Below are 24,787 nucleotides of genomic sequence, written 5' to 3' on the forward strand. Positions count from 1 at the left end.
GGCAGCAGCACACTTGGTCAACAAAATGGAGGCTCTTAGAGCACTTTTTGATCAAAACGTGTCCCCCCATCCACCACGCGGAGGTGGCCTCATATAGGATGGGACCCTAACACAAAAACTGAGCCTAACACTCACAACACTCACCTCTGCTGGGCATGTAGCCTCTGACTGGGTGACATGTTGGATCCACTATCAATCCAAACCACCTCCTGTGAAGTAGGGGAGGGGATGCACGGCTACAGAGGGAGCCATTCCCCCCCAAATTGCACAGCAAAAAACAAAAAAAACTAAAATGTAGCCAGCACCTATACCCAATACATGGGTGCACGCTGCTGTGGCAAGTACAAAACATGCAAAAAAAGAAAATGGCAGCAGTACATGTTTTGCACCCATGTAGTGGGTATGGGTGCTGGCTAAATTTTAGTTTTTTTTGGTTTTGCTGTGCAATTTGGGTGGAGTGGCTCCCTCTGTAGCCGTGCATCCTCTCCCCTATTTCAGAGGAGGTGGTTTGGATTGATAGTGGATCCAACATGTCACCCAGTCAGAGGCTAATATGCCCAGCAGAGGTGAGTGTTATGAGTGTTAGGTTCAGTTTTTGTTAGGGTCCCATCCTATATGAGGCCACCTCCGCGTGGTGGATGGGGGGACACGTTTTGATCAAAAAGTGCGCTAAGAGCCTCCATTTTGTTGACCAAGTGTGCTGCTGCCATTTTCTTTTTTTGCATTTCTTGTATTTGCCACAGCAGCGTGCACCCGTGTATTGGGTATAGGTGCTGGCTACATTTTTTTCTATTTTTTTTTGCTGTGCAATTTGGGGGGAGTGGCTCCTTCTGTAGCCATGCATCCCCTCCCCTATTTCACAGGAGGTGGTTTGGATTGATAGTGGATTCAACATGTCAACCAGTCAGAGGCTATATGCCCAGCAGAGGTGAGTGTTATGAGTGTTAGGCTCAGTTTTTGTGTTCGGGTCCCATCCTGTATGAGGCTACCGCTGGGTGGTGGATGGGGGGACACATTGAAAAAGTGCGCTAAGAGCCTCCATTTCGTTGACCAAGTGTGCTGCTGCCATTTTATTTCTTTCTTTATATACACCTATTCAGATTTCCCGCAGAGAGTTGTAATTGGCTGGAACCATCTGGCCAATCACAGCTCTCTGCAGGAAATATGAATAGGTATATATATACGGCAGTGCAGGGGACCATAGATGAGCGGCCGGCCGAATCTATACATTATACAGGAGGATCCCAACTGCTGTCAGAAGTACTACTACTACCATCACGGAACAGTGTGTACCATGCTGGGAGTGGTAGTACTACCTAGAAAAGATTTAAAAAAAAAAAAAAGGAAAAGAAAGAGTGAAACACACACACACTACATTTTTATTATTGTCGGATATATTTTAGGCCCCCGCCCGCCCACATAATTTGATCCCTGTTTAAAAAATTTTATAAAAATTTAGTTATAAAAAAGATAAATTTCGTTAGATACAATTTTTTCCATCACTACTGTATCTTTTTTATTTTATCTTTTTAATGGTACCCTACGAAATTTTATTAAAAATGGTATCTCCATCACTTTTTGGGATCGCTTAAGTCCAAAAAAGAATAAAAACCGCCAGCAAAAATGCCAAAGTTAAAACCCACATGTCCTTTTTCTCTGTGTTTTTTTACTCCCATAGACTTCTATGGGAGAAAAACACCACAATTTAAGGGAAAATAACGCCATAGGCTCAACATGCTGGGGCTTTGCAAAACCGCCAAGGAGCTGAAAAACTCCAAAAAAGAGTGAAAAAGCGGCAAAAAGTTTAAATAAACGGCGAACTGAAAAACGCAAAGTTGAAAACGAATTTTGCGATTTCTCATTGATTTACAGCTAACATCTGGCCACAGCGTTTTTTCAATGAAGAAATGCCATGGGGGCCGTTTTGGCATTTTTGGGGGAAAAACACACAAATAAAAACCAAGTGGAAACTTAGCCTTATAGTTGCTGCACATTATTAGGTTATGTTTATACACATTTAGGTTAAGTTTTCACTTGTTTTTATTTTTGTGGCGTTTTTTTTATTGAAAAAATGCTGCAGCCAGATGTTAGCTGTAAATCAATGAGAAATCTCAAAATTCTTTTTCCACTTTGCGTTTTTCAGTTTGGCGTGTTTTTAAAAAAATTATTTGGCGTTTTTTTACTCTTTTTTTGTTGCTTTTAAGCTCCTTGGCAGTTTTGCAAAGTCGTAACATGTTGACCCAATGGCGTTTTTTTCCCTGAAATCCTGGCGTTTTTCTCCCATAGAAGTCTATGGGAGTAAAAAACGGCAAGAAAAACGACATGTGGGTTTAAAATTGGGCGTTTTTGCAGGCGGTTTTTATTCTTTTTTTTTGGTCTTTAGCAATCCAAAAAAGTGATGGAGATACCTTTTTAAAAAAATTTCATTGGGTACCATTAAAAAAATAATATAAAAAAGATACAGTAGTGGTGGAAAAAATTGTATCCAATGAAATTTAACTTTTTTATATTGAAATTTTTATACATTTTTAAAACAGGGATCAATTAATGTGGGCGGGCAGGGCACTAATAATTTAGCCAACAATAATAAAAATGTAGTGTGTAAGTGTTTTTCACTTTTTCCTTTTTACATTTTTTAGGTAGTACTACTATTCCCAACATGGAACACACTGTTCCATGACGGGAATAGTAGTAACTGTACCTATTCATATTTCCCCCAGAGAGCTGTGATTGGCCAGATGGTTCCAGCCAATCACAACTCTGTGGGAAATATGAATAAGTGTATATATATGTCAGTGCAGGGAACCATAGAAGAGCAGCTGGCCGCATCTATACATTATACAGGTAGTAGTACTACCTAAAAAATTTAAAAAAAATTTTAAAAAGTGAAAAACACACACACTACACTTTTATTATTGTCGGCTACATTTTTAGTGCTCTGCCCGCCCACATACATTGATCCCTGTTTAAAAATTAATACACATTTCTTTATAAAAAATATATGAATTTCGTTTAATAGATTTTTTTCCATCACTACTGCATCCCTTTTTTTAATTAAATTTTTTTTTAATTTTTATTTTATTTTTGTACCCAACACATTTAGAAAAAACGCTAAAGGGGGAAAAGATGCAATTTCCACACAAATGAGAAAATGCCATAGAAAACGGCAGAAAAAACGCCAGATGCAGGAAATTGCACTGGCATGGTTTCAGACGTTTTTTCTTGCGTTTTTTTTATCACACAAAAAAACGCAGGACAAAAAGACAAGTATAAACTTAGCCTAAGGCTAGAATTCCACTGAGGTTTGTCATGCAAAAATGCTGATCAAAATGCCCATTTTGCTGCACAGCATTTTATTTGTGAAAAAAACGCTGTGGCCAGATGTTATTTAGCTGCAAGTCAATAGTGAACTGCATAAATGCGAAATTTATAGTTTTTAGAACAAAGTTTTTATAAATGTGTAAACAGGGATCAAACAGGGACAAGTGCGGTTCTATCGCTCATACCAGAGGATCGCAGCGGATGTCAGGAGTGATACCCTTTGTGATCTAACCTTAACTGCAGGTACTACTACTCCCAACATGGAGCACACTCTGCTCCATGTTGGGAGCTGTAGTACCTGCATTAATAGACAGATTGCAACGGGTGTCAGAAGTGACACCTGGGCCATCTGTCTATTAGTACAGATACTACAGCTCCCAGCATGGAGCAGAGTGTGCTCCATGTTGGGAGCAGTAGTACCTGCAGTAAGGGACAGATCACAGCAAGTGTCACTTCTGACACCTGTTGCGATCTCCTGATATGAATTTCGGGACTCAGCTGTGCTCACTGCTGCAGAGCTGGGAGAACAGCTGATGCTGAGCAGTAGCCGAATATCTACTGCCCAGCAAGAACTTACAGTGAGCCTGCAATGTGTAAGCAGTATAAACATTGCTGGCTCACTTAAAGGGGTACTCCGGTGAAAACCTTTTTTCTTTTAAATCAACTGGTGGCAGAAAGTTAAACATATTTGTAAATTACTTCTATGAAAAAATCTTAATCCTTCCTGTACTTATTAGCTGCTGAATACTACAGAGGAAATTATTTTCTTTTTGGAATGCTCTCTGATGACATCACGACCACAGTTCTCTCTGCTGACGTTATTATAATAATAATAACGCTTTATTTATTGTTGTCCTTAGTGGGATTTGAACCCAAGACCCCAGCACTGCATGGCAGCAGTGCTAACCACTGAGCCACCATGCTGCCCTTAGCCTACACCATGCTATACATGGTTGCTAAAATGGACAGAGATGTCAGCAGAGAGCACTGTGCTCGTGATGTCATCAGTGTTCCAAAAAGAAAGGAATTTCCTCTGTAGCATTCATCAGCTAATAAGTACTGGAAGGATTAAGATTTTTTAATAGAAGTAATTTACAAATATGTTTAACTTTCTGCCACCAGTTGATTTAAAAGAAAAAAGGTTTTCACCGGAGTACCCCTTTAACCCCTTGCTGAGCTGTGCGCTATGTGCCAGCATGGCCAGGAAAGAGTTAACTTACACTGTTGACAGTGTAGATTAACCCTTTTTTTCTTTTTTTTTTTCTTTTCATTTTAGATCTGTGTATGCAGAGGATTAGGGTGGATTCAGAGGACTACTGCAGATGAACTGGATTTTTTTCCTTTTAATAAAATGGCTAACGAGGGCTGTGGGGGAATGTTTTTTTTTTTAAATAAAATGATTTTCTTTTTTGTGTTTTTTTTCAATTACATTTTCAGGCTTAGTAGTATTTAATAAAAAAAAAAAAAAAAAAACACTCCCCCACAGCCCTCATTAGCCATTTCATTAAAAGGGAAAAAGTTCATCCGCAGTAGTCCTCTGAATCCACCGTAATCTTCTGCATACACGGATCTGAAACGAGAAGAAAAAAGAAACACAAAAAATGGGTTAGGACATAATGCAATGTCTTCCCAAATAGAGAGCCTCCAATTGTTGAAAAACTACAACTCCCAGCATGCTGGGAGTTGTAGTTTAGCAGCAACTGGACTCTACCTGTCTGGGAAGACACTGGGAGAAGGGTCTGTTCACATTATTTAAAATGTACAATTTGAACAGAGCCTCAGACTTACCACTCTGCCTCCCGTCTGTAGCTCCGCCCCTGAGTGCAGCATCATTAGGAGGCGGAGCTACACAGAGTCGGCAGGGACAGGGAGCGAAGAAGGTAAGCTGATCTTGTCTTCTGTATACACTATGTACAACTATCTAATGATAGCTGTATGTTCGGTTTACCGCCCAAAGGGGTTATAGGAGCAGGGAGTCCGGTCAGTATAGTGACAGGATTCCCAGCTCCTGTATAGTATACTCGGGTACACTATGCACCCCTGTATACTATATGGCCGGAGGAGGTGAGCAGTAATGCTATACATCGCTCCTCATCTCTTTACACTCTGTGGATCGTGCGCCCAGCATCCGACCCACAGAGTGGTAGCCTGAAGGCAGTGAGAAAACTGCCACAGGGTACAAATTTTGCTGTTTCCACACACCAAAAAAAACACCAGAAAAATTGCCAAAACGCAGGAAAAAGCTGAGGCAGTTTTTTTGACAGTTTTCCTGGCAGTTTTTCCTGGTGTTTTTGCTGGTGAGAAAAACCTCAGTGGAATCCTAGCGAGGAATCACAAACTGCACAATTTTCCAAGGGGAGATCCCTCTTGTGAAAAGCACATGCCGAAGGATTTCATAGGCTCAAAAGGGCTTGTAAGAATAGCAATCCTTAAGGCCATTTAAGCTATTAGGATGTCCAAAAAAAGAAGACTGCTATTTGTTTTCAGTATAGTTTATGCAGTATATAACTATTCTTGGTGCCTGCTAATGTTAGACTTCATAGCATGATAAGAATCATTGTTCAAAATTATTTTAGCGAGCAGGTGAAAAACAATAATCAAATAAAAAATTATAGTTTTCTTAACATAAACATAACACAAAGGGAAAAAGATAAATCAAGAACTTTCTGTTAGAATTTTGCAAGTCCATTTTGCAAGCAATGTTCCACCTTTATGCATCTATAGGGTCTATTCACACGGCATAATTTCCTCAAGCGGAATTCCACTTGCGGAATGTCTCCTCAAATGAAAGGCCAATACACTTCTATAGGAGTCCACACTTTCATTCACACTTCTACAGAATTTCCGCTTGAATTCTGCACCAATTCCGCACAAAATCCACACATGCGGAAGTGGAATTGGGACGGATGAGCGGTAATTCTGCTATGCGAATAGACCCTTAGGGTATGTTTACATGATGTTTATTCAAGTGTAATTTAATGCTGATATAAATCTACATGAAACCCAATGACATTCTGCATCCCAAGAGTGTAAATGGGGTTCTGCAGGAGCAGGAAAAAATTTAATATAATAATGAAAAATAAGTACCTAGATCAATTTCTGTGTGTAAAATACGAGTAAGCCAATCAAAATATTACAAAAGGTCTGACATATCTAGCAAAATGTGCTAAAATTATCATATAGTATGACATACTTGGCAGAATTTCTGCCTAGCTAGTCTCCATTTAAGACAGTATTAATATTTCAGCACAAAACAAATCGAGAAACATAGCCACACATCCATCATTTGTATTTTCTTTTACTTGCTTCTCAGCATAATTTAAAAAACTAACAGGTTGTATACATTTTGATCAAAAAGTATAAATCCACTCGCCACGTCGAGGCCACCTAGTCAGAGTGGGCCCCTAACCTAACACTGGCGTAGTGCCGGGCGGCCACCACTCCCCCGAGACACCATGCCCCACTGCTGCCCGACCAAGCCACTTTATCAGGTTGTTAATATACATTTTGATCAAAAAGTACAAGCCCACTCGCCACGTCACTGGTGTGGTGCTCCGTGGCAGCCATTGTTTCTGTGATGCTTTGTCTCTGGGGTGGTGCAGCCCAGAGCCAGGGGCTTGGTCAGGCAACAGTGGGGCTGCCTGGCCACTGGGTTGTCCCCCCTGTGGGCTTGGTGTCTTGGAGAAAGTAGTCGCTGCCCGACACTACGCCAGTGCAAGGTTAGGGACCCACTCTGACTAGGTGGCTTTGACGTGGCGAGTGGGCTTGTACTTTTTGATCAAAATGTATACAAACAACCTGTTAGTTTTTGAAATTATGCTGAAAAGCAAGTAGATCAAAATACAAATGGTGGATGTGCGGCTGTGTTATTCTATTTGTGTTGTACATTAATATTACTCTCCCAATGTGTATATAATTATTAAATGAAAATAAAAAGTATATTGTACTGATTTTTCCATGCAGTTAATAATTCAGTACCTTTTGTATGCAGCCTCTGCACAAAAAAAAAACCTATTTCAGAGAATAATATTTCTATTGGACAGTGCTCACCATATTTCTTTGTATGTTTTCACAAATATAAAAAACTTCTCATACCTCTTTTAAACCTGCACTTTCATTAACGTCTAGTTGTCGAATGTTCATTGCTACTACTTCTTGCTCTTGTGGACTTCTTGGCTCTTCTTGTAACACAAGAATGTTTGGTTGGTCTCTGTGCTCCTGTGGAAGATAATGAAGTAATATCTATAATCATATCTATAATCAATCAGTCTGAATCAATGATGATGTGTATTTCATGTAATTTAGTACCCATCATAACACAAACATCGAAGGCCTAAGCATAAATGGTTTGTTAAAAACACAATTGGGGAAATTATTAAAAGCCATGTTTTCTGAGACTTTGTCATTTAGTGTCTTTTCTCAGGATAGGCCATCAATATCTGCCTATTGATGGCCTATCGTCAGGATAGAATATGACAGAATGTGCTTTGATTTGCATGATAGATGAACACTCTGTTATAGTTGATAATCCACACTACTGATAATGGGATTTGGCAGAGTTTTTACATTTACTTTATTGTAAAGCTTACAACAACTATTTTTTATCACATAACAAAAGGTAGCAGTAGTTTTGTTGTTGAGCTTGTTCACTGTTTACTCTGACCAATAATCATTACCAATGCATAAGAATTAGTCATTTGTCAATAACTGGTCTGTAAATAAGCATCTAATATATTTATTCAGGCTTAGTGCGGGGGCAGCGTGAACTGTAACATACGGTCCTGCAAGGATGTATCTGTAAGAGAGCCTGCCGTCAAGGCTGAACGGGAGCTTAGCTGCAGTAACCAGTCCCGGCCATTTAGCAGTGAAAAACCAAACTGGTTTTAGCCACGTGCCCTGCGTGTTGCTGGTCCAAAAGACTGTACTACTCAATGGCGATTAATCCAACAAAATAATGGGGTTTATTTACTAATGTGATCCCAACTTTTTTTTCTCGGGTTTTGCGCCCAAATTGTGTTGCACGTTTCATGCGACACAATTTGCGACCGAAAAAACCAAAACCCTCCATTTTACAAGAAAAACCAGGAAAGGGGGCTTGGTCACAGGAGAAAGTGGGCTTGGCACCGACAAAAAGGGTGTGGCTCTGACAATTTTGAAAAATCCCAACATATTTACTAAGGCTTCCACAGAAAATGTGGTGGATTTGAGCTGGGAAAAACCCAACAGATCAGAACAGTTGTAAAAAAAAAAAGCAATACGTAGGGAAAAGAGCAAAATGTAGGGAAACCTTAGTAAATACCTTGGGAAAATACCTGTTGGGAATCAAAACTCACAAAAAAAACTACACTCCACTCTTAGTAAATAAACCTCAATGTATACCTGATAGCTTATTGGCGATATGCCTATACAAGGGCATCTGTCAGAGGCATACATTGAAGGTACACATTGGGAACTCCGCTCAACACAAACTTCTGATCCAGAGCCTGTTTTTGTTTTGACATTTTTATTTTTTATGAGAAAAACTAACCTTTTTAGTGCATAAGCCATTAATGTTACTGTATTTTCTACAGTATGTGTCACTTTTGTCTTGATATGTTATAACAGTGTGATCCCTCTGCCTGAGACTCATACATGCTCTTCACTGTCACAATCATACTCCCTGTATATGTATGTAAATCATGTCCCTCCATCTCCCAGTCACAACCAATAGTAAAATATAGTTTGTGTCCAACTGATCACTCCCCGAATGGTCAAACAGGCAGCAAAACCGTGATATCACAAGAAAGAGTGTGTGTGTGTGTGTGGGGGGGGGGGGGGGGGGGGGGTTGCCCACTGGTTTCTGTAATGCCCATACAATCACATGGCTAAGGAGGAACTGGAGACTTGAGACACGTAATCCTGTGGATAACTGAGAAATGTCTATTGAAAAAACACCTTGAAAAATATTTTCCAAAAGAAACAAACCTGGAAAAAGTAATGTCCCAGTAATATGTAATGTTTTCCACTTTGGTCAATATTTAAACCAGCACAGGCAGGATTATATGTTGACAATAAGAATTCTACAGAGGTTTTCGTAAATGCTGACCTCTTCATTTTGGCACTGCTGTGCATGCAACATACAGTAATAACTTATCGTGTTCCAACATGCAGACAATGCCTTACAATTGTAAGCAAGTCTGCTGATTTTGTACAAATGGAAACATCAAGAAGCTGTAGCTTAAAATAGCTATGACTTGTTACCATTGTAAACAGCTCTGAAAAGAATTTGCATGCATCAAATGGGGTTGTACAGATCTGATATTTTCTGACTTAAAATGTCAAAAAATGTTAGAAAATTTTTAGACATTGGGACAGAATTGGACACCCACCAGTACTAAGAATTAAGAATACTTGTGTTTCTGACTTACAGGTTTTTGTAGTATCTATGAAATGCATTATCAAAATTTGTTCTATTAAAGGGGTCCTCCGGTGGAAAACTTTTTTTAATCAACTGGTGCCAGAAAGTTAAAGATTTGTAAAGTACTTGTATTAAAGAATCTTAATCCTTCCAGTACTTATTAGCTGCAGAATACTACAGAGGAAATTATTTTCTTTTTGGAACACAGAGCTCTCTACTGACATCATGACCACAGCGCTCTCTGCTGACACCTCTGTCCATTTTAAGAACTGTCCAGAGTAGGAGAAAATCCCCATAGAAAACATTTGCTGCTCTGGACAGTTCCTAAAATGGACAGTGATGTCAGCAGAGAGCACTGTGGTCATGATGTCAGCAGAGAGCTATGTGTTCCAAAAAGAAAATAATTTCCTCTGTAGTATTCAGCAGCTAAGAAGTACTGGAAGGATTAAGATTTTTTAATAGAAGCAATTTACAAATCTGTCTTTAATGTTTCTTTTAGTTTCTATACTGTTCTTATATTTCTATCGATGTACTAAAGTTTCACTTAATAATTTGTGAAATGTTTATAAGCCTGAGACGATATACTATCCTGTTTAAATTCAATAAAAATATATTTTAAAGCAAAATTTGGCCCTTCTGAGAAGACTATCTGATGATTTGTATTTGTCAAATCTGAGTTCTATGCTAATAATGTGATTATTGTTTATTTAAAAGTGACTTTCAGTCCATGGCACTGTATAGACAACATGATAAGGAGATAAAAAAGTATAAAGCATAACACCAAAGCAATTATACTACACATTAATAAAAGAAAAGACAGACTGGCACATAAGGGATTAACAAACAGAAACCTAAACTTCAGCTCATCACACCTGCAATAGTTTCTTCTCCGCCTCAGATCATGAATGGCCCAAGCAAGCCAAAGTGTAGTTGTGGTGTAGGCTCAACTGGATGCAGTTAAAAAGGACCTGGACTACAGTATATCGACGTGAGCCGGCACACTTTTTACTTACAATCTACAAGGTAAGGGGTGTGAGACAGTAGGCGAGGGTAGCAGTTCTCCATATAACCAGCATATTTTCTGAAATGATAGGTTTTAGAGCCTTGCATGGGACTGTTTTCTTAAAGGGGTATTCTAGGCAAAACCTTTTTTTATTTTTATCAACTGGCTCCGGAAAGTTAAACAGATTTGTAAATTACTTCTATTAAAAAATCTTAATCCTTCCAATAGTTATTAGCTTCTGAAGTCTTCTGTCTAACTGCTCAATGATGATGTCACGTCCCGGGAGCTGTGCATGATGGGAGAATATCCCCATAGGAACTGCACAGCTCCCGGGACGTGAGTCATCAGAGAACAGTTTGACAGAAAACAACAACTCAACTTCAGAAGCTAATAACTATTAGAAGGATTAAGATTTTTTAATAGAAGTAATTTACAAATCTGTTTAACTTTCCGGAGCCAGTTGATATATAAAAAAAGTTTTGGCCTGGAATACCCCTTTAATTCTGCTCCCGCCTTCTTGATTTCTGACCATGTGTGTTCTATTTTCTCCTGCTCCCGCAACATGTGTATCCAATTCTGCCAGCTTCTGCCAACACTATGTCACAACTTTTAGAGATAGTATCCCCAAGCCTTTTCATTACCCCCCTTGTGCAGGATTGTAAGGCACCCATTGTATGTTCTGTGACCAACCGCTCCTGCCTGCAACAATCTCATAACCACCTAAAAGGTTTTTATTGGGTCCTGAGGGATCCCAATCCTAATGCAGGGCTCTAATGGGTTTTTAAATTTGAAGCTTTTGATGGTGGATACAGGAACAGACATGAGCACAAAAAGAGGTCTTGCAAGGAGATTACGTGAGGGGAGGTATCAAGTGATCAGGTAATTGATACGTGGAGGGGAGGAGTGTTCGACAGCTTTGTATAGCATTGTTATCAGCTAAAATTTAATTTGCTGGGTATTGGGTAACTGCTTAATCATGCAACTCCAAGGTGGATTGAAGGGAATAAATAGCATTAGATAATAGGATCATTGCTTCATCTCTGGGGGAGTTGAGGGAGTGTGACAGGGATCTAGCAGGAGGTATTTTCTCTTTATAACCAGTTATGAGGTATGGCTATTACACCTACCGATTCTATTGCCCTGTTGTCAGTATTCCCTGCCTGTTTAGGACACATCAAGAAGGGACTCTTGAGGCCCCTCTTGCATGTAATGTGGGTAGCGACAATAGACCACCTCCACAGGATGGAGGAGCTTGTTCCTCTGATGCTCAGAGTTTTTTACTACTTTGTCTGCATGGCTATTCCGGGAATCCCCAGCTTTTCCCACCTGACTGACTATGGAATCGCTCCGGCGCATCACTGTTTAAACTTATCTTATGTTGACCAAACTTGCCACTATGTGGCTGCTTTGGTATTGTCCACCCAAATACCCTACTTTCCTTCCCCTACTTCCATTCCCTTCTCCTACTTTGGCTCTGTGTTATCCATCTGGTATTGTTTTTCATGTACAGTAGGTTCATGTGTTTCTGGTTTGTTTGTGCTGTTTATAATAAAATGCTCTCATCACTTGGAATTAATATTCTATTGTCATTTCAGTGCCTGAGGCTGCATCCTTGTGTTATGTGCATTATGTATACAGTTACAAATGGCCTTTTTTTGTGGAGGTTATAAACTTTTTGTGAACCATAAAATTCGGGGTACCATAATTTTGTCCAGCCCAGTTTCAATATTTTGTTTTTGAAAATAATTCTCTTAAACCACAATGTCTGATTTTCATGACTGTCAATAATATTTTTTTTATTAATTTTTACTTTTGTCAGTTTCAAGTTATTTCAGGGAGCATTGTGGATTTTTCTGCCTTTAACAGATGGGTATCAACAATTATTTCAATTGTAGTTATAGCCATTTTAGGGTCTGAGAGGGAATCCATTAGTGTTGCTTGTGAATATTTGCATAAGTAAATTTTCGCATTTGCGAATTTTCGTTTCTGCTTATTCTCGCATATGCTAATTTTTCGCAAATGCGAATTTTCATTTGTGCGAATTTTCGCATATGCACAAACAAAACGCGAATATTACGAATATGCGAATTTAGCGAATATATGAAGAATATTCGGCCATATATTCGCGAAATATCGCAAATTCGAATATGGCCTATGCCGCTCAACACTAGAATCCATAATTCTACTGGGCTTTTGGCAAGTTACAGTGAGAACTAGGCTAGCGAAGTAGTCTGGTTAGTTAGGCCTGCAAGTGTGGCCTACCCTGTGGAGCCTGGGTAGTAGGCCTAATTGAAAAAATCATGAAATTCGAGGGTTTGCCTTAAGTGGATACCGGAAGGGGTCCAAATATACTAATCTATTCTCTAGAAGTCAACCACGGTTTTAGGTCCGGTGGAAAAATACGGGGGGAAAAATGAGCCGACCGGAGTCAGTTTCACTCTGGACGGCTCATTGAAATGAATACAGGCAGCATACGGCAGAGCTATGGGAGTGCCCGGTTTTAGCTCCCCCCAGCCGGATGTGGTCCCGTATGGCTGAAAACGTAATGTGACCCTTACACTACAGAGAGATAGATAGGGACAGACAGCCCTGTGTGTTACACAGAAAATATTTTTCCAGCAGCGATTTATCTCCTAGTCAAGTCAGCGTTCTGTTGGACAGAGAGCAGTTTGTCACAGAAAAGCATTCTTACTGCAGCGATCCACCTCCCAGTCACTATCTACAGCGTTTTATTATAGAGAGGATCAGAGAGCAGTGTTTTGCACAGAAGCAAAGCAGCGATTCAGCTCAAGCACAAATCCAGCCTAGAAGCACTGATAGGGAAGGGAGTGAGATTGAGAGGAGTGGCAGAGGCCTAAATTCATCAGAAACAGGCAGAGGTTGCAGTAGACTAGGGGCGAGTGGCAGCATGAGTCGCAGCGAGAGGCCTGATCTCCCGGTATCAGCTGGCGGTCGTGTCTCGACCAGCAACCCATCTGTCATCATCGATTGGTTAATGTGGTCATTCACTTCATCACAAGTGACATCTAATACCCCTAGTCAACAGTCAGTGGGTTACTCAGACACAACCAACTGTTGGCATGGCCTGGGAGAAGTCCCTGTCCTCTCATTGCCTCTTTCCTATGCTGTTCCCTCCCCTACAGAAGTATCTTATGCTGTGGGTTCAGATCCACTATTTAGTGAGGATGATTTAATAGAGGACAGTCAGCAGCTACTGCCTAGCCAAGAAGTGGAGGAGACATCCACCGCTTGCTCCACTAGGCAGGCAAGTAGTGATGAGGAGAGCGAGGTGGGAGGTAGTGTTGCATGCATTCAGGGTCCTGAAGCAGACACTGTTGAGGAACCTGAGGAGGACATCAGTGACATGCAGACACTTGTTGATGATGATGATGAAGCCAATCGCAATTGGGCTGCAGGTGCAGAAGGGGCTTCATGATCATGTAGGTTGCCCGTGAGGCAGCAGCTGCCCGTGATGCAGCAGCTGAGCCAGCAAGGTGGCAGTATGTTTGGCAGGCAGCATAGTGGCAGAAGTGGGAATTCTGGACTCAAACATGCCCGGGGGAGACCACCTGCTACTATGCAGCCTACCTTCCCGGGAGGTAGTGGAACAGGGGTTCCTTGAGACGGCGGCAGTAGCAATCAATTAGTGTGGACTGTTGGTGGGAAAATCAGCTACTCAGCCTTGTGGCAGTTTTTCATCAAGCATCCAGAGGAGATTAACATAGCCACATTCAAGATGGGTCGGCAGAAGGTAAAGCGTGCCCAGGGTCCCAATGTTGGCACCACGGCCCTGCATCAACATATGCTGTGCCACCATGAAGCGGCCTGGGAGAACCATGGCTCAGATGTGGTGGTCCAGCCTGCTGCATCACCCAGTGGCACGCCACTCCCTCTTTCAGCCAGCTAAGGCTCCACCACTTCAGCCGAAGGGAGCTGTGTGTCATACTCTCCTTCTGTCGCTCCAGATGCTCCTGCTCTTCCTACTTTTAGTCAGCCATTCTGCCAGCAATGCATCGGCAAAGCCATGTCCAAGAGACAACAGTATGTGCCCACTCATCCAATGGCGAAGAAACTGAATGTGCTCCTGTCCAAGTTTCTGGTGCTGCAGTTCCTCCTTTTCAAGTGGTGGACTCTACGCCTTTCAGAAAACTGATGGCTGGTGCCGAGCCGAGGTGGAGAGTCCTAATCCGTCATTTCTTTGCGAAGAAGGCAGTACCAGCCCTGCACAATTTTGTGGAAGAGAAGGTGGGAAAGTCCTTGAGCCTGTCGGTGTGTACCAAAGTGCAAGGCAGTGCCGACGTCTGGAGCTGTAACTATGGTAAGGGACAATACATGTCCTTTACGGCCCACTGGGTGAATGTGGTTCCTGCACAGCCACAACACCAACTTGGACAGGTCATGCCGTTTCCTCCTCCACTCTCTCAGGCTGTTGGTCCTGTGACAGTGTGTGACTCCATCTCCTCATCCTCTACCGTGTCCTCAGTCTCCATTGCACGTGTTACGCCGAGCGCTCCGGGTCCCCGCTCCTCCCCGGAGCGCTCACAGCGTTCTCTTATTCACAGCGCCCCGGTCAGACCTGCCGACCGGGTGCGCTGCGATAATATTCCCAGCCGGGATGCGATTCGCGATGCGGGACGCGCCCGCTCGCGATGCGCATCCCGATTCCCTTACCAGACCCGTTCCCCGTCTGTGCTGTCCCGGCGCGCGCGTCCCCGCTCCTTAGGGCGCGCGCGCGCCGGGTCTTTGCGATTTAACCCCTTAAGGACTCAGCCCATTTTGGTCTTAAGGACTCAGACAATTTAATTTTTACGTTTTCATTTTTTCCTCCTCGCCTTCTAAAAATCATAACTCTTTTATATTTTCATCCACAGACTAGTATGAGGGCTTGTTTTTTGCGCGTCCAGTTGTCCTTTGTAATGACATCACTCATTATATCATAAAATGTATGGCGCAACCAAAAAACACTATTTTTGTGGGGAAATTAAAACGAAAAACGCAATTTTGCTAATTTTGGAAGGTTTTGTTTTCACGCCGTACAATTTCTGGTAAAAATGACATGTGTTCTTTATTCTGAGGGTCAATACGATTAAAATGATACCCATTATTATATACTTTTATATTATTGTTGCGCTTAAAAAAAATCACAAACTTTTTAACCAAATTAGTACGTTTATAATCCCTTTATTTTGATGACCTATAACTTTTTTATTTTTCCGTATAAGCGGCGGTATGGGGGCTCATTTTTTGCGCCATGATCTGTACTTTTTTTTGATACCACATTTGCATATAAAAAACTTTTAATACATTTTTTATAATTTTTTTTTTAATAAAATGTATTAAAAAAGTAGGAATTTTGGACTTTTTAAATTTTTTTTCGTTCACGCCGTTAACCGTACGGGATCATTAACATATTATTTTAATAGTTCGGACATTTACGCACGCGGCGATACCAAATATCTATAAAAAAAAGTTTTTTACGCTTTTTGGGGGTAAAATAGGAAAAAACGGACGTTTTACTTTTTTATTGGGGGAGGGGATTTTTCACTTTTTTTTTACTTTTACTTTTACATTTTTTTACATTTTTTTTTACACTTGAATAGTCCCCATAGGGGACTATTCATAGCAATACCATGATTGCTAATACTGATCTGTTCTATGTAGAGGACATAGAACAGATCAGTATTATCGGTCATCTCCTGCTCTGGTCTGCTCGATCACAGACCAGAGCAGGAGACGCCGGGAGCCGCACGGAGGAAGGAGAGGGGACCTCCGTGCGGCGTTATGAATGATCGGATCCCCGCAGCAGCGCTGCGGGCGATCCGATCGTTCATTTTAATCGCGAACTGCCGCAGATGCCGGGATCTGTATTGATCCCGGCACCTGAGGGGTTAATGGCGGACGCCCGCGAGATCGCGGGCGTCGGCCATTGCCGGCGGGTCCCTGGCTGCGATCAGCAGCCGGGATCAGCCGCGCATGACACGGGCATCGCTCCGATGCCCGCGGTTATGCTTAGGACGTAAATGTACGTCCTGGTGCGTTAAGTACCACCTCACCAGGACGTACATTTACGTCCTGCGTCCTTAAGGGGTTAAAGGGCCGGTGCGCCACTGATTGGCGCATGAGGTTTTAATCAGTACCTTCACCTGTGCACTTCCCTACTTATACCTCACTTCCCCTGCACTCCCTCGCCAGATCTTGTTGCCATTGTGCCAGTGAAAGCGTTTCCTTGTGTGTTCCTAGCCTGTGTTCCAGACCTCCTGCCGTTTCCCCTGACTACGATCCTTGCTGCCTGCCCTGACCTTCTGCTACGTCCGACCTTGCTCTTGTCTACTCCCTTGTACCGCGCTTATCTCAGCAGTCAGAGAGGTTGAGCCGTTGCCGGTGGATACGACCTGGTTGCTACCGCCGCTGCAAGATCATCCCGCTTTGCGGCGGGCTCTGGTGAATACCGGTAGAAACTTAGAACCGGTCCACCGACACGGTCCACGCCAATCCCTCTCTGGCACAGAGGATCCACCTCCAGCCAGCCGAATTGTGACAGTAGATCCGGCCATGGATCCCGCTGAGGTCCCGCTGCCAGTTGTCGCCGACCTCACCAGTGGTCGCCCAGCAGTCGCAACAGATAGCGCAACAAGGCCACCAGCTATCTCAACTGACCATGATGCTACAGCAGTTACTACCACAGCTTCAACAATCATCTCCTCCGCCAGCTCCTGCACCTCCTCCGCAGCGAGTGGCCGCATCCAGCCTCCGATTATCTTTGCCGGATAAATTTGATGGGGACTCTAAATTTTGCCGTGGTTTTCTTTCGCAATGTTCCCTGCATTTGGAGATGATGTCGGACCAGTTTCCAACTGAAAGGTCAAAGGTGGCTTTCGTAGTCAGCCTTCTGTCTGGGAAAGCCCTGTCATGGGCCACACCGCTCTGGGACCACAATGATCCTGTCACTGCCTCTGTACACTCTTTCTTCACGGAGATTCGAAGTGTCTTTGAGGAACCTGCCCGAGCCTCTTCTGCCGAGACTGCCCTGCTGAACCTGGTCCAGGGTAATTCTTCTGTTGGCGAGTACGCCATCCAATTCCGTACTCTCGCCTCCGAATTGTCCTGGAATAACGAGGCCCTCTGCGCGACCTTTAAAAAAGGCCTATCCAGTAACATTAAAGATGTGCTGGAAATCCCTGCTAACCTGCATGAACTTATTCATCTTGCCACCCGCATTGACATGCGTTTTTCCGAAAGGCGTCAGGAGCTCCGCCAGGATATGGACTTTGTTCGCACGAGGCGGTTTCTCTCCCCGGCTCCTCTCTCCTCTGGTCCACTGCAATCCGTTCCTGTGCCTTCCGCCGTGGAGGCTATGCAAGTTGACCGGTCTCGCTTGACACCTCAAGAGAGGACACGACGCCGCATGGAGAACCTTTGCCTGTACTGTGCCAGTACCGAACATTTCTTGAAGGATTGTCCTATCCGACCTCCACGCCAGGAAAGATGCACGCTGACTCTGCACAAAGGTGAGACAGCTCTTGATGTGAACTCTGCTTCTCCACGTCTTACTGTGCCTGTGCGGATTTCTTCTTCTACCTTCTCCTTCTCAGCTATGGCCTTCTTGGATTCCGGATCTGCAGGAAATTTTATTTTGGCCTCTTTCATCAACAGGTTCAACATCCCGGTGACCAGTCTCGCCAGACCCCTCTACATCGCCTCTGTTAATAATGAAAGATTGGACTGTACTGTGCGGTACCGCACGGAACCCCTCTTAATGTGCATCGGACCCCATCACGAAAAAATTGAATTTCTGGTCCTCTCTAACTGCACTTCAGAAATTCTTCTTGGATTACCGTGGCTTCAACGCCATTCCCCAACCCTTGATTGGACCACCGGGGAAATCAAGAACTGGGGTACTTCTTGCCACAAGGACTGTCTTAAGCCTGCTCCCTGTACTGTCAGTCAAGACCCTGTGGTTCCCCCGTTATCTGGTCTCCCCAAGGCCTATCTGGATTATGCTGATGTTTTTTCCAAAAAACAAGCAGAGACTTTGCCCCCTCACAGGCCTTATGACTGTCCTATTGACCTCCTCCCTGGTACTACTCCACCCCGGGGCAGAATCTATCCTCTGTCTGCTCCGGAAACTCAAGCCATGTCGGAGAACATCCAAGAGAATTTAAAAAAGGGGTTTATCCGCAAGTCCTCCTCCCCTGCCGGAGCTGAATTTTTTTTTGTTTCCAAAAAAGACGGCTCCCTACGCCCTTGCATTGATTACCGTGGACTTAATAAAATCACTGTAAAAAAACGCTACCCCCTACCTCTTATCTCGGAACTCTTTGACCGCCTACGAGACGCCCACATCTTTACCAAGCTGGACTTAAGAGGTGCATATAATCTCATCCGCATCAGGGAGGGGGACGAGTGGAAGACTGCATTTAACACCAGAGATGGACACTTTGAATATCTGGTTATGCCCTTTGGCCTTTGCAACGCCCCTGCCGTCTTCCAAGACTTTGTAAATGAAATTTTTCGTGATCTTCTATATACCTGTGTTGTGGTTTACCTAGACGATATTCTGATTTTTTCTGCTAACCTAGAAGAACACCGCCAGCATGTCCGCATGGTTCTTCAGAGACTTCGGGACAATCAATTATATGCCAAAATGGAAAAATGTCTCTTTGAATGTCAGTGTCTTCCCTTCCTAGGATACTTAGTCTCTGGCCAGGGACTACAAATGGACCCAGATAAACTATCTGCCGTATTGGATTGGCCACGCCCCTCCGGACTCCGTGCTATCCAACGTTTTTTGGGGTTTGCCAATTATTACAGACAATTTATCCCACACTTTTCCACTATTGTGGCTCCTATCGTGGCCCTAACCAACCGCCAACCCTAAGTCCTGGCCTCCTCAAGCGGAAGACGCATTCAAACATCTCAAGACTGCCTTTTCTTCTGCTCCCGTACTCTCCAGACCTGACCCATCTAAACCCTTCTCATTGGAGGTAGACGCCTCCTCGGTGGGAGCTGGAGCAGTACTCCTACAAAAAAATTCTTCCGGGCATGCTGTTACTTGTGGGTTTTTTTCTAGGACCTTCTCTCCGGCGGAGAAAAACTACTCCATTGGTGATCGAGAACTACTGGCCATAAAATTGTCGCTTGAGGAATGGAGGCACCTGCTGGAGGGATCCAAATATCCAGTTATTATATACACTGACCACAAGAATCTCTCTTATCTTCAGTCTGCCCAACGGCTGAACCCTCGCCAGGGTAGGTGGTCGTTGTTCTTTGCCCGTTTTAACTTTGAAATTCATTTTCGCCCTGCTGACAAGAACATTAGGGCTGATGCCCTCTCTCGTTCATCAGATGCCTCTGAAGTGGAAGCTTTCCCGCAACACATTATTCCTCCGGACTTCTTCAGCTTCCATCAGACAAACTCCTCCAGGGAAGACCTTCGTCTCTCCACGCCAGCACCTCAGGATTCTCAAGTGGGGACACTCCTCTCACCTCACAGGCCATGCTAGCATCAAAAAATCCATCCAACTCATCTCTCGATTTTATTGGTGGCCTTCCCTGGAAACTGATGTTGTTGATTTCGTGCGGGCTTGTACAGTCTGTGCCTGGGACAAGACCCCTCGCCAGAAGCCTGCTGGTCTCCTCCATCCTCTGCCTGTTCCTGAACAACCATGGTCTCAGATTGGTATGGACTTTATTACTGACTTACCTTTATCCCATGGCAACACAGTTGTTTGGGTGGTCGTTGATCGATTCTCCAAGATGGCACATTTTATCCCTCTTCCAGGTCTTCCTTCGGCGCCTCAGTTGGCGAAGCAATTTTTTATACACATTTTTCGCCTTCACGGGTTGCCCACGCATATCGTCTCGGATAGAGGCGTTCAATTTGTGTCTAAATTCTGGAGGGCCCTCTGTAATCAGCTCAAAATCAAATTAAACTTCTCATCTTCTTATCATCCCCAATCCAATGGGCAAGTAGAAAGAATTAATCAGGTTCTGGGTGACTATTTGCGACATTTTGTTTCCTCCCGCCAGGATGACTGGGCAGATCTTCTACCATGGGCCGAATTCTCGTACAATTTCAGAATCTCCGAATCCTCCGCTAAATCCCCATTCTTCGTGGTGTACGGCCGTCACCCTCTTCCCCCCCCTCCCCACTCCCATGCCCTCTGGTTTGCCCGCTGTTGATGAAGTGACTCGGGACCTCTCCACCATATGGAAAGAGACTCAAAATTCTCTTTTACAGGCTTCATCCCGAATGAAAAAACATGCCGATAAGAAAAGAAGAATTCCCCCCATTTTTTCTCAAAGTATGGCTCTCCGCCAAGTATGTCCGCTTTCGTGTCCCCAGTTATAAACTGGGACCACATTATCTTGGTCCTTTCAAAATCAAGTGCCAGATCAACCCTGTCTCTTACAAACTCCTTCTTCCTCCTTCTCTCCGTATTCCCAATGCTTTCCATGTCTCTCTCCTTAAACCATTCATCCTTAACCGCTTCTCTCCCAAAGTTGTTTCTCCCACTCCAGTTTCCGGGTCCTCTGACGTTTTTCCGGTGAAGGAAATTCTGGCATCCAAGACGGTCAGAGGTAAAAAATTATTTTTGGTTGACTGGGAGAATTGCGGCCCAGAGGAGAGATCATAGGAACCTGAGGACAACATCCTGGACAAGAGTCTTATCCTCAGGTTCTCAGGTTCCAAAAAGAGGGGGAGACCCAAGGGGGGGGTGGTACTGTTACGCCGAGCGCTCCGGGTCCCCGCTCCTCCCCGGAGCGCTCACAGCGTTCTCTTATTCACAGCGCCCCGGTCAGACCTGCCGACCGGGTGCGCTGCGATAATGTTCCCAGCAGGGATGCGATTCGCGATGCGGGACACGCTCCTTAGGGCGCGCGTGCGCCGGGTCTTTGCGATTTAAAGGGCCGGTGCGCCACTGATTGGCGCATGAGGTTTTAATCAGTACCTTCACCTGTGTACTTCCCTACTTATACCTCACTTCCCCTGCACTCCCTCGCCGGATCTTGTTGCCATTGTGCCAGTGAAAGCGTTTCCTTGCGTGTTCCTAGCCTGTGTTCCAGACCTCTTGCCGTTGCCCCTGACTACAATCCTTGCTGCCTGCCCTGACATTCTGCTACGTCAGACCTTGCTCTTGTCTACTCCCTTGTACAGCGCTTATCTCAGCAGTCAGAGAGGTTGAGCCATTGCCGGTGGATACGACCTGGTTGCTACCACTGCTGCAAGACCATCCCGCTTTGCGGCGGGCTCTGGTGAATACCAGTAGCAACTTAGAACCGGTCTACCAACACGGTCCACGCCAATCCCTCTCTGGCACAGAGGATCCACCTCCAGCCAGCCGAATCATGACAGCACGGACAAGTCTCAGTGCCCCTTCAGCATACCATGTGTGCAGGGCATGGCGGTATAACGCTTTTCTTCACATGTCACACAGGGGAAGAACTGCTAAAAGTAATTCATAAAGAAATCGGAGCATGGCTTACTCCACGAAAACTGGAAATGGGAACCATGGTGACCGACAATGGGAAGAACCTCTTGTCTGCGCTGCGACAAGTAAGACTGAACCATGCACCCTGCATGGCACACATGTTCAGTCTTGTTGTCAAGCAGTTCCTGAAGTGTTCCCCCCCCATTTGCAAGACATCCTAACAATGGGAAGGAAACTTTGGATGCACTTCAGCCACTAGTACACAGCAAAGCACACCCTCCTTGAACTGCAGCATCAGAACGGTATCCCCCAACATAGTCTGATTTGTGACATTGCCACATGTTAGAATTCCACCCTGCATATGTTGGACTGACTATACAAACAGAGAAAAGCCATCACCGATTTCTTGATGATCCAAGCGGATAGGGGTACACCCTGTGTAACTTCAATGTCAACCAGTGGAAGCTCATTCGTGACACCTGCCGTTTGTTCAGGCCCTTTGAGGAAGCCACCTTATTAGTCAGTTGCCAGGATTACGGGATGAACAACGTCATTCCACTGCTTTACTTCCTAAACACGCGTTGGAAATGATGGCTGGTCAGGGCACTGGAGACGTGGCACCTACATCTCACGGCCACATGAGCCCTGTGGGAGCTGAACTGAAGGAGGGGGAGGGGCAGAGTTGAGCACAGTTTAGGTTTTGCAAAATGGGCAGTTTTTCTAGTAATCTGACAGGAGAGGAGGAGCAGGAGCAGCCAGAGGAGCTAAAGGGTTATGAGGAAGGCGAGACAGAGGACCCAGACACACTGTGGCAGTATGCAGTGGAGATGGAGCCAGGGAGTTCCACCGACTCACATGCACAAATGGCACGATGCATTCTCAGTTGCTTGCGTAGTGACCGCCGAATTGTCCCCATTTGGCAATGGGATGACTTCTGGCTCTCCACCTTATTGGACCCTCGCTTTCGGCACAAAATGGGGGCCTTTTTCACACCAACTGAAAGGGAGGACAAATAGACCTACTACAGAGACATCTTACGTAGTCAGTAGGCCGATGCCTATTGGCGCCATCGTCCATCCTCTTGCAGGTCTGACTCGGGGTGCCCTCTGTGCTCACCTTCCCCTGCCATGGCTGCTGGGGAGTGGTGGGGTGGCAGGAGCAGTACCAGCTCGATCAGCAGCAACCTGAGTCTAGTCGCTGATGAGTACCACTCACATAGTGAAGAAACTCATCAGCAGCAGGTAGACCTGGAGCAGGACCTGAACCAGCAGGTGGTGGCATACCTTGACATGCACATGCTAACACACTTTGAAGATCCACTGGATGGAGGTAGGGAATCCCTCCGAGTCACTTGCACAAATGGCACGATGCATGCTCCCTTGCTTGCTTAGTGACAGCCAAATTGTCACCATTCAGCAGCGGGATGACTTCTGGCTCTCTACCTTATTGGACCCTCGCTACCAGCACAAAATGGGGGTCTTTTTTACACCCACTGAGAGAGAGCACAAACTGACCTTCTACAAAGAGATCCTACGTAGTTAGTTGGCTGATGCCTAAAGGAGCCATCGTCCATCCACTAGCAGGTCTTACTCGGGGGGCCCTCTGCGCTCACCTTCCACTGCCATGGCTCTACAGTCACTGATGAGTACTTTTCTTCACCCGCATAGTGAAGCAACTCATCAGCAGCAGGTAGACATGGAGCAGGACCTTAACCAGCAGGTGGTGGCATACCTTGACATGCCCATGCCAACAAACATTGAAGATCTGCTGGACTTCTGGGCAGCCAAACTTAATTTGTGGCCGCAACTAGCAGAGTTTGCCCTGGAAAAGCTGTCCTGCCTGGCCAGTAGTGTGCCATCAGAGCGGGTGTTTAGTGTGGTGGGGGCCATAGTCACCCTAAGGAGAACTCATCTGTCCACAAAAAATGTGGAGAGACTGAGCTTTGGTGGAGATGAATCAGGCACGGATCAGCCAGGATTTCCACGCACCAATGCCTGATGCATCCTGATGCATCTTGAGTAGATTGACCATGGTACAACACCAACACTTCACAAATATGGATAGTGCCAAACAGATTTCAGGTGCTGCTTCTCAGTTACAAACATTCTTCCGCATCAGACCTTTTTTCATCCACCTTCATCACCAGGTACTGGTATTGCCACCCATCTGACCACTCTGTCACCGGGTAACTTTCAGGACTCCTGATGCTGCTGCTGCCACCTCCAGGCTGTCTCATTCTGCCAACATATGTTCTCATCATGCTGTAGCCAACTCTAAGCTATGCCATTCAGCTGCTATATGTTCTCCTCATGCTGCCGCCAACTCCAGGCAGTGTCTTTCAGCCACTATATGTTCTCCTCATGCTGCTGCCAACTCCAGGCTGTGCAATTCCGCCACTATATGTTCTCCTCATGCTGCTGCCACCTCCAGGTTGTGTCATTCAGCCACTATATGATCTCCTCTTGCTGCCGCAAACTCCAAGCTGTGCCATTCAGCCACTATATGTCCTCCTCATGCTGCTACCAACTCCAGGCTGTGCCATTCAGCCACTATATGGTCTCCCTATGCTTCCACCACCTCCAGGTTGTGTCATTCAGCCACTATATGGTCTCCTCTTGCTGCCATAAACTCCAG

General features: G+C 44.5%; 1 protein-coding gene across 8 annotated transcripts in view; it reads right to left on the bottom strand.

The window, feature by feature from the left end:
- SLC24A2 (solute carrier family 24 member 2) overlaps nucleotides 1–24,787 on the bottom strand; it is a 548,887-nt gene that overhangs the window by 274,696 nt on the left and 249,404 nt on the right. For all 8 annotated transcript variants that reach the window (XM_056519994.1, XM_056519975.1, XM_056520005.1 and 5 more), the window contains one exon: nucleotides 7,417–7,539. In XM_056519994.1, the coding sequence (XP_056375969.1) occupies nucleotides 7,417–7,539 (123 nt within the window). The remainder of the gene's footprint in view (nucleotides 1–7,416; nucleotides 7,540–24,787) is intronic.

Source organism: Hyla sarda, chromosome 1 (assembly GCF_029499605.1).
Source record: "Hyla sarda isolate aHylSar1 chromosome 1, aHylSar1.hap1, whole genome shotgun sequence".
NCBI classification, from domain to species: Eukaryota; Metazoa; Chordata; class Amphibia; order Anura; family Hylidae; genus Hyla; species Hyla sarda.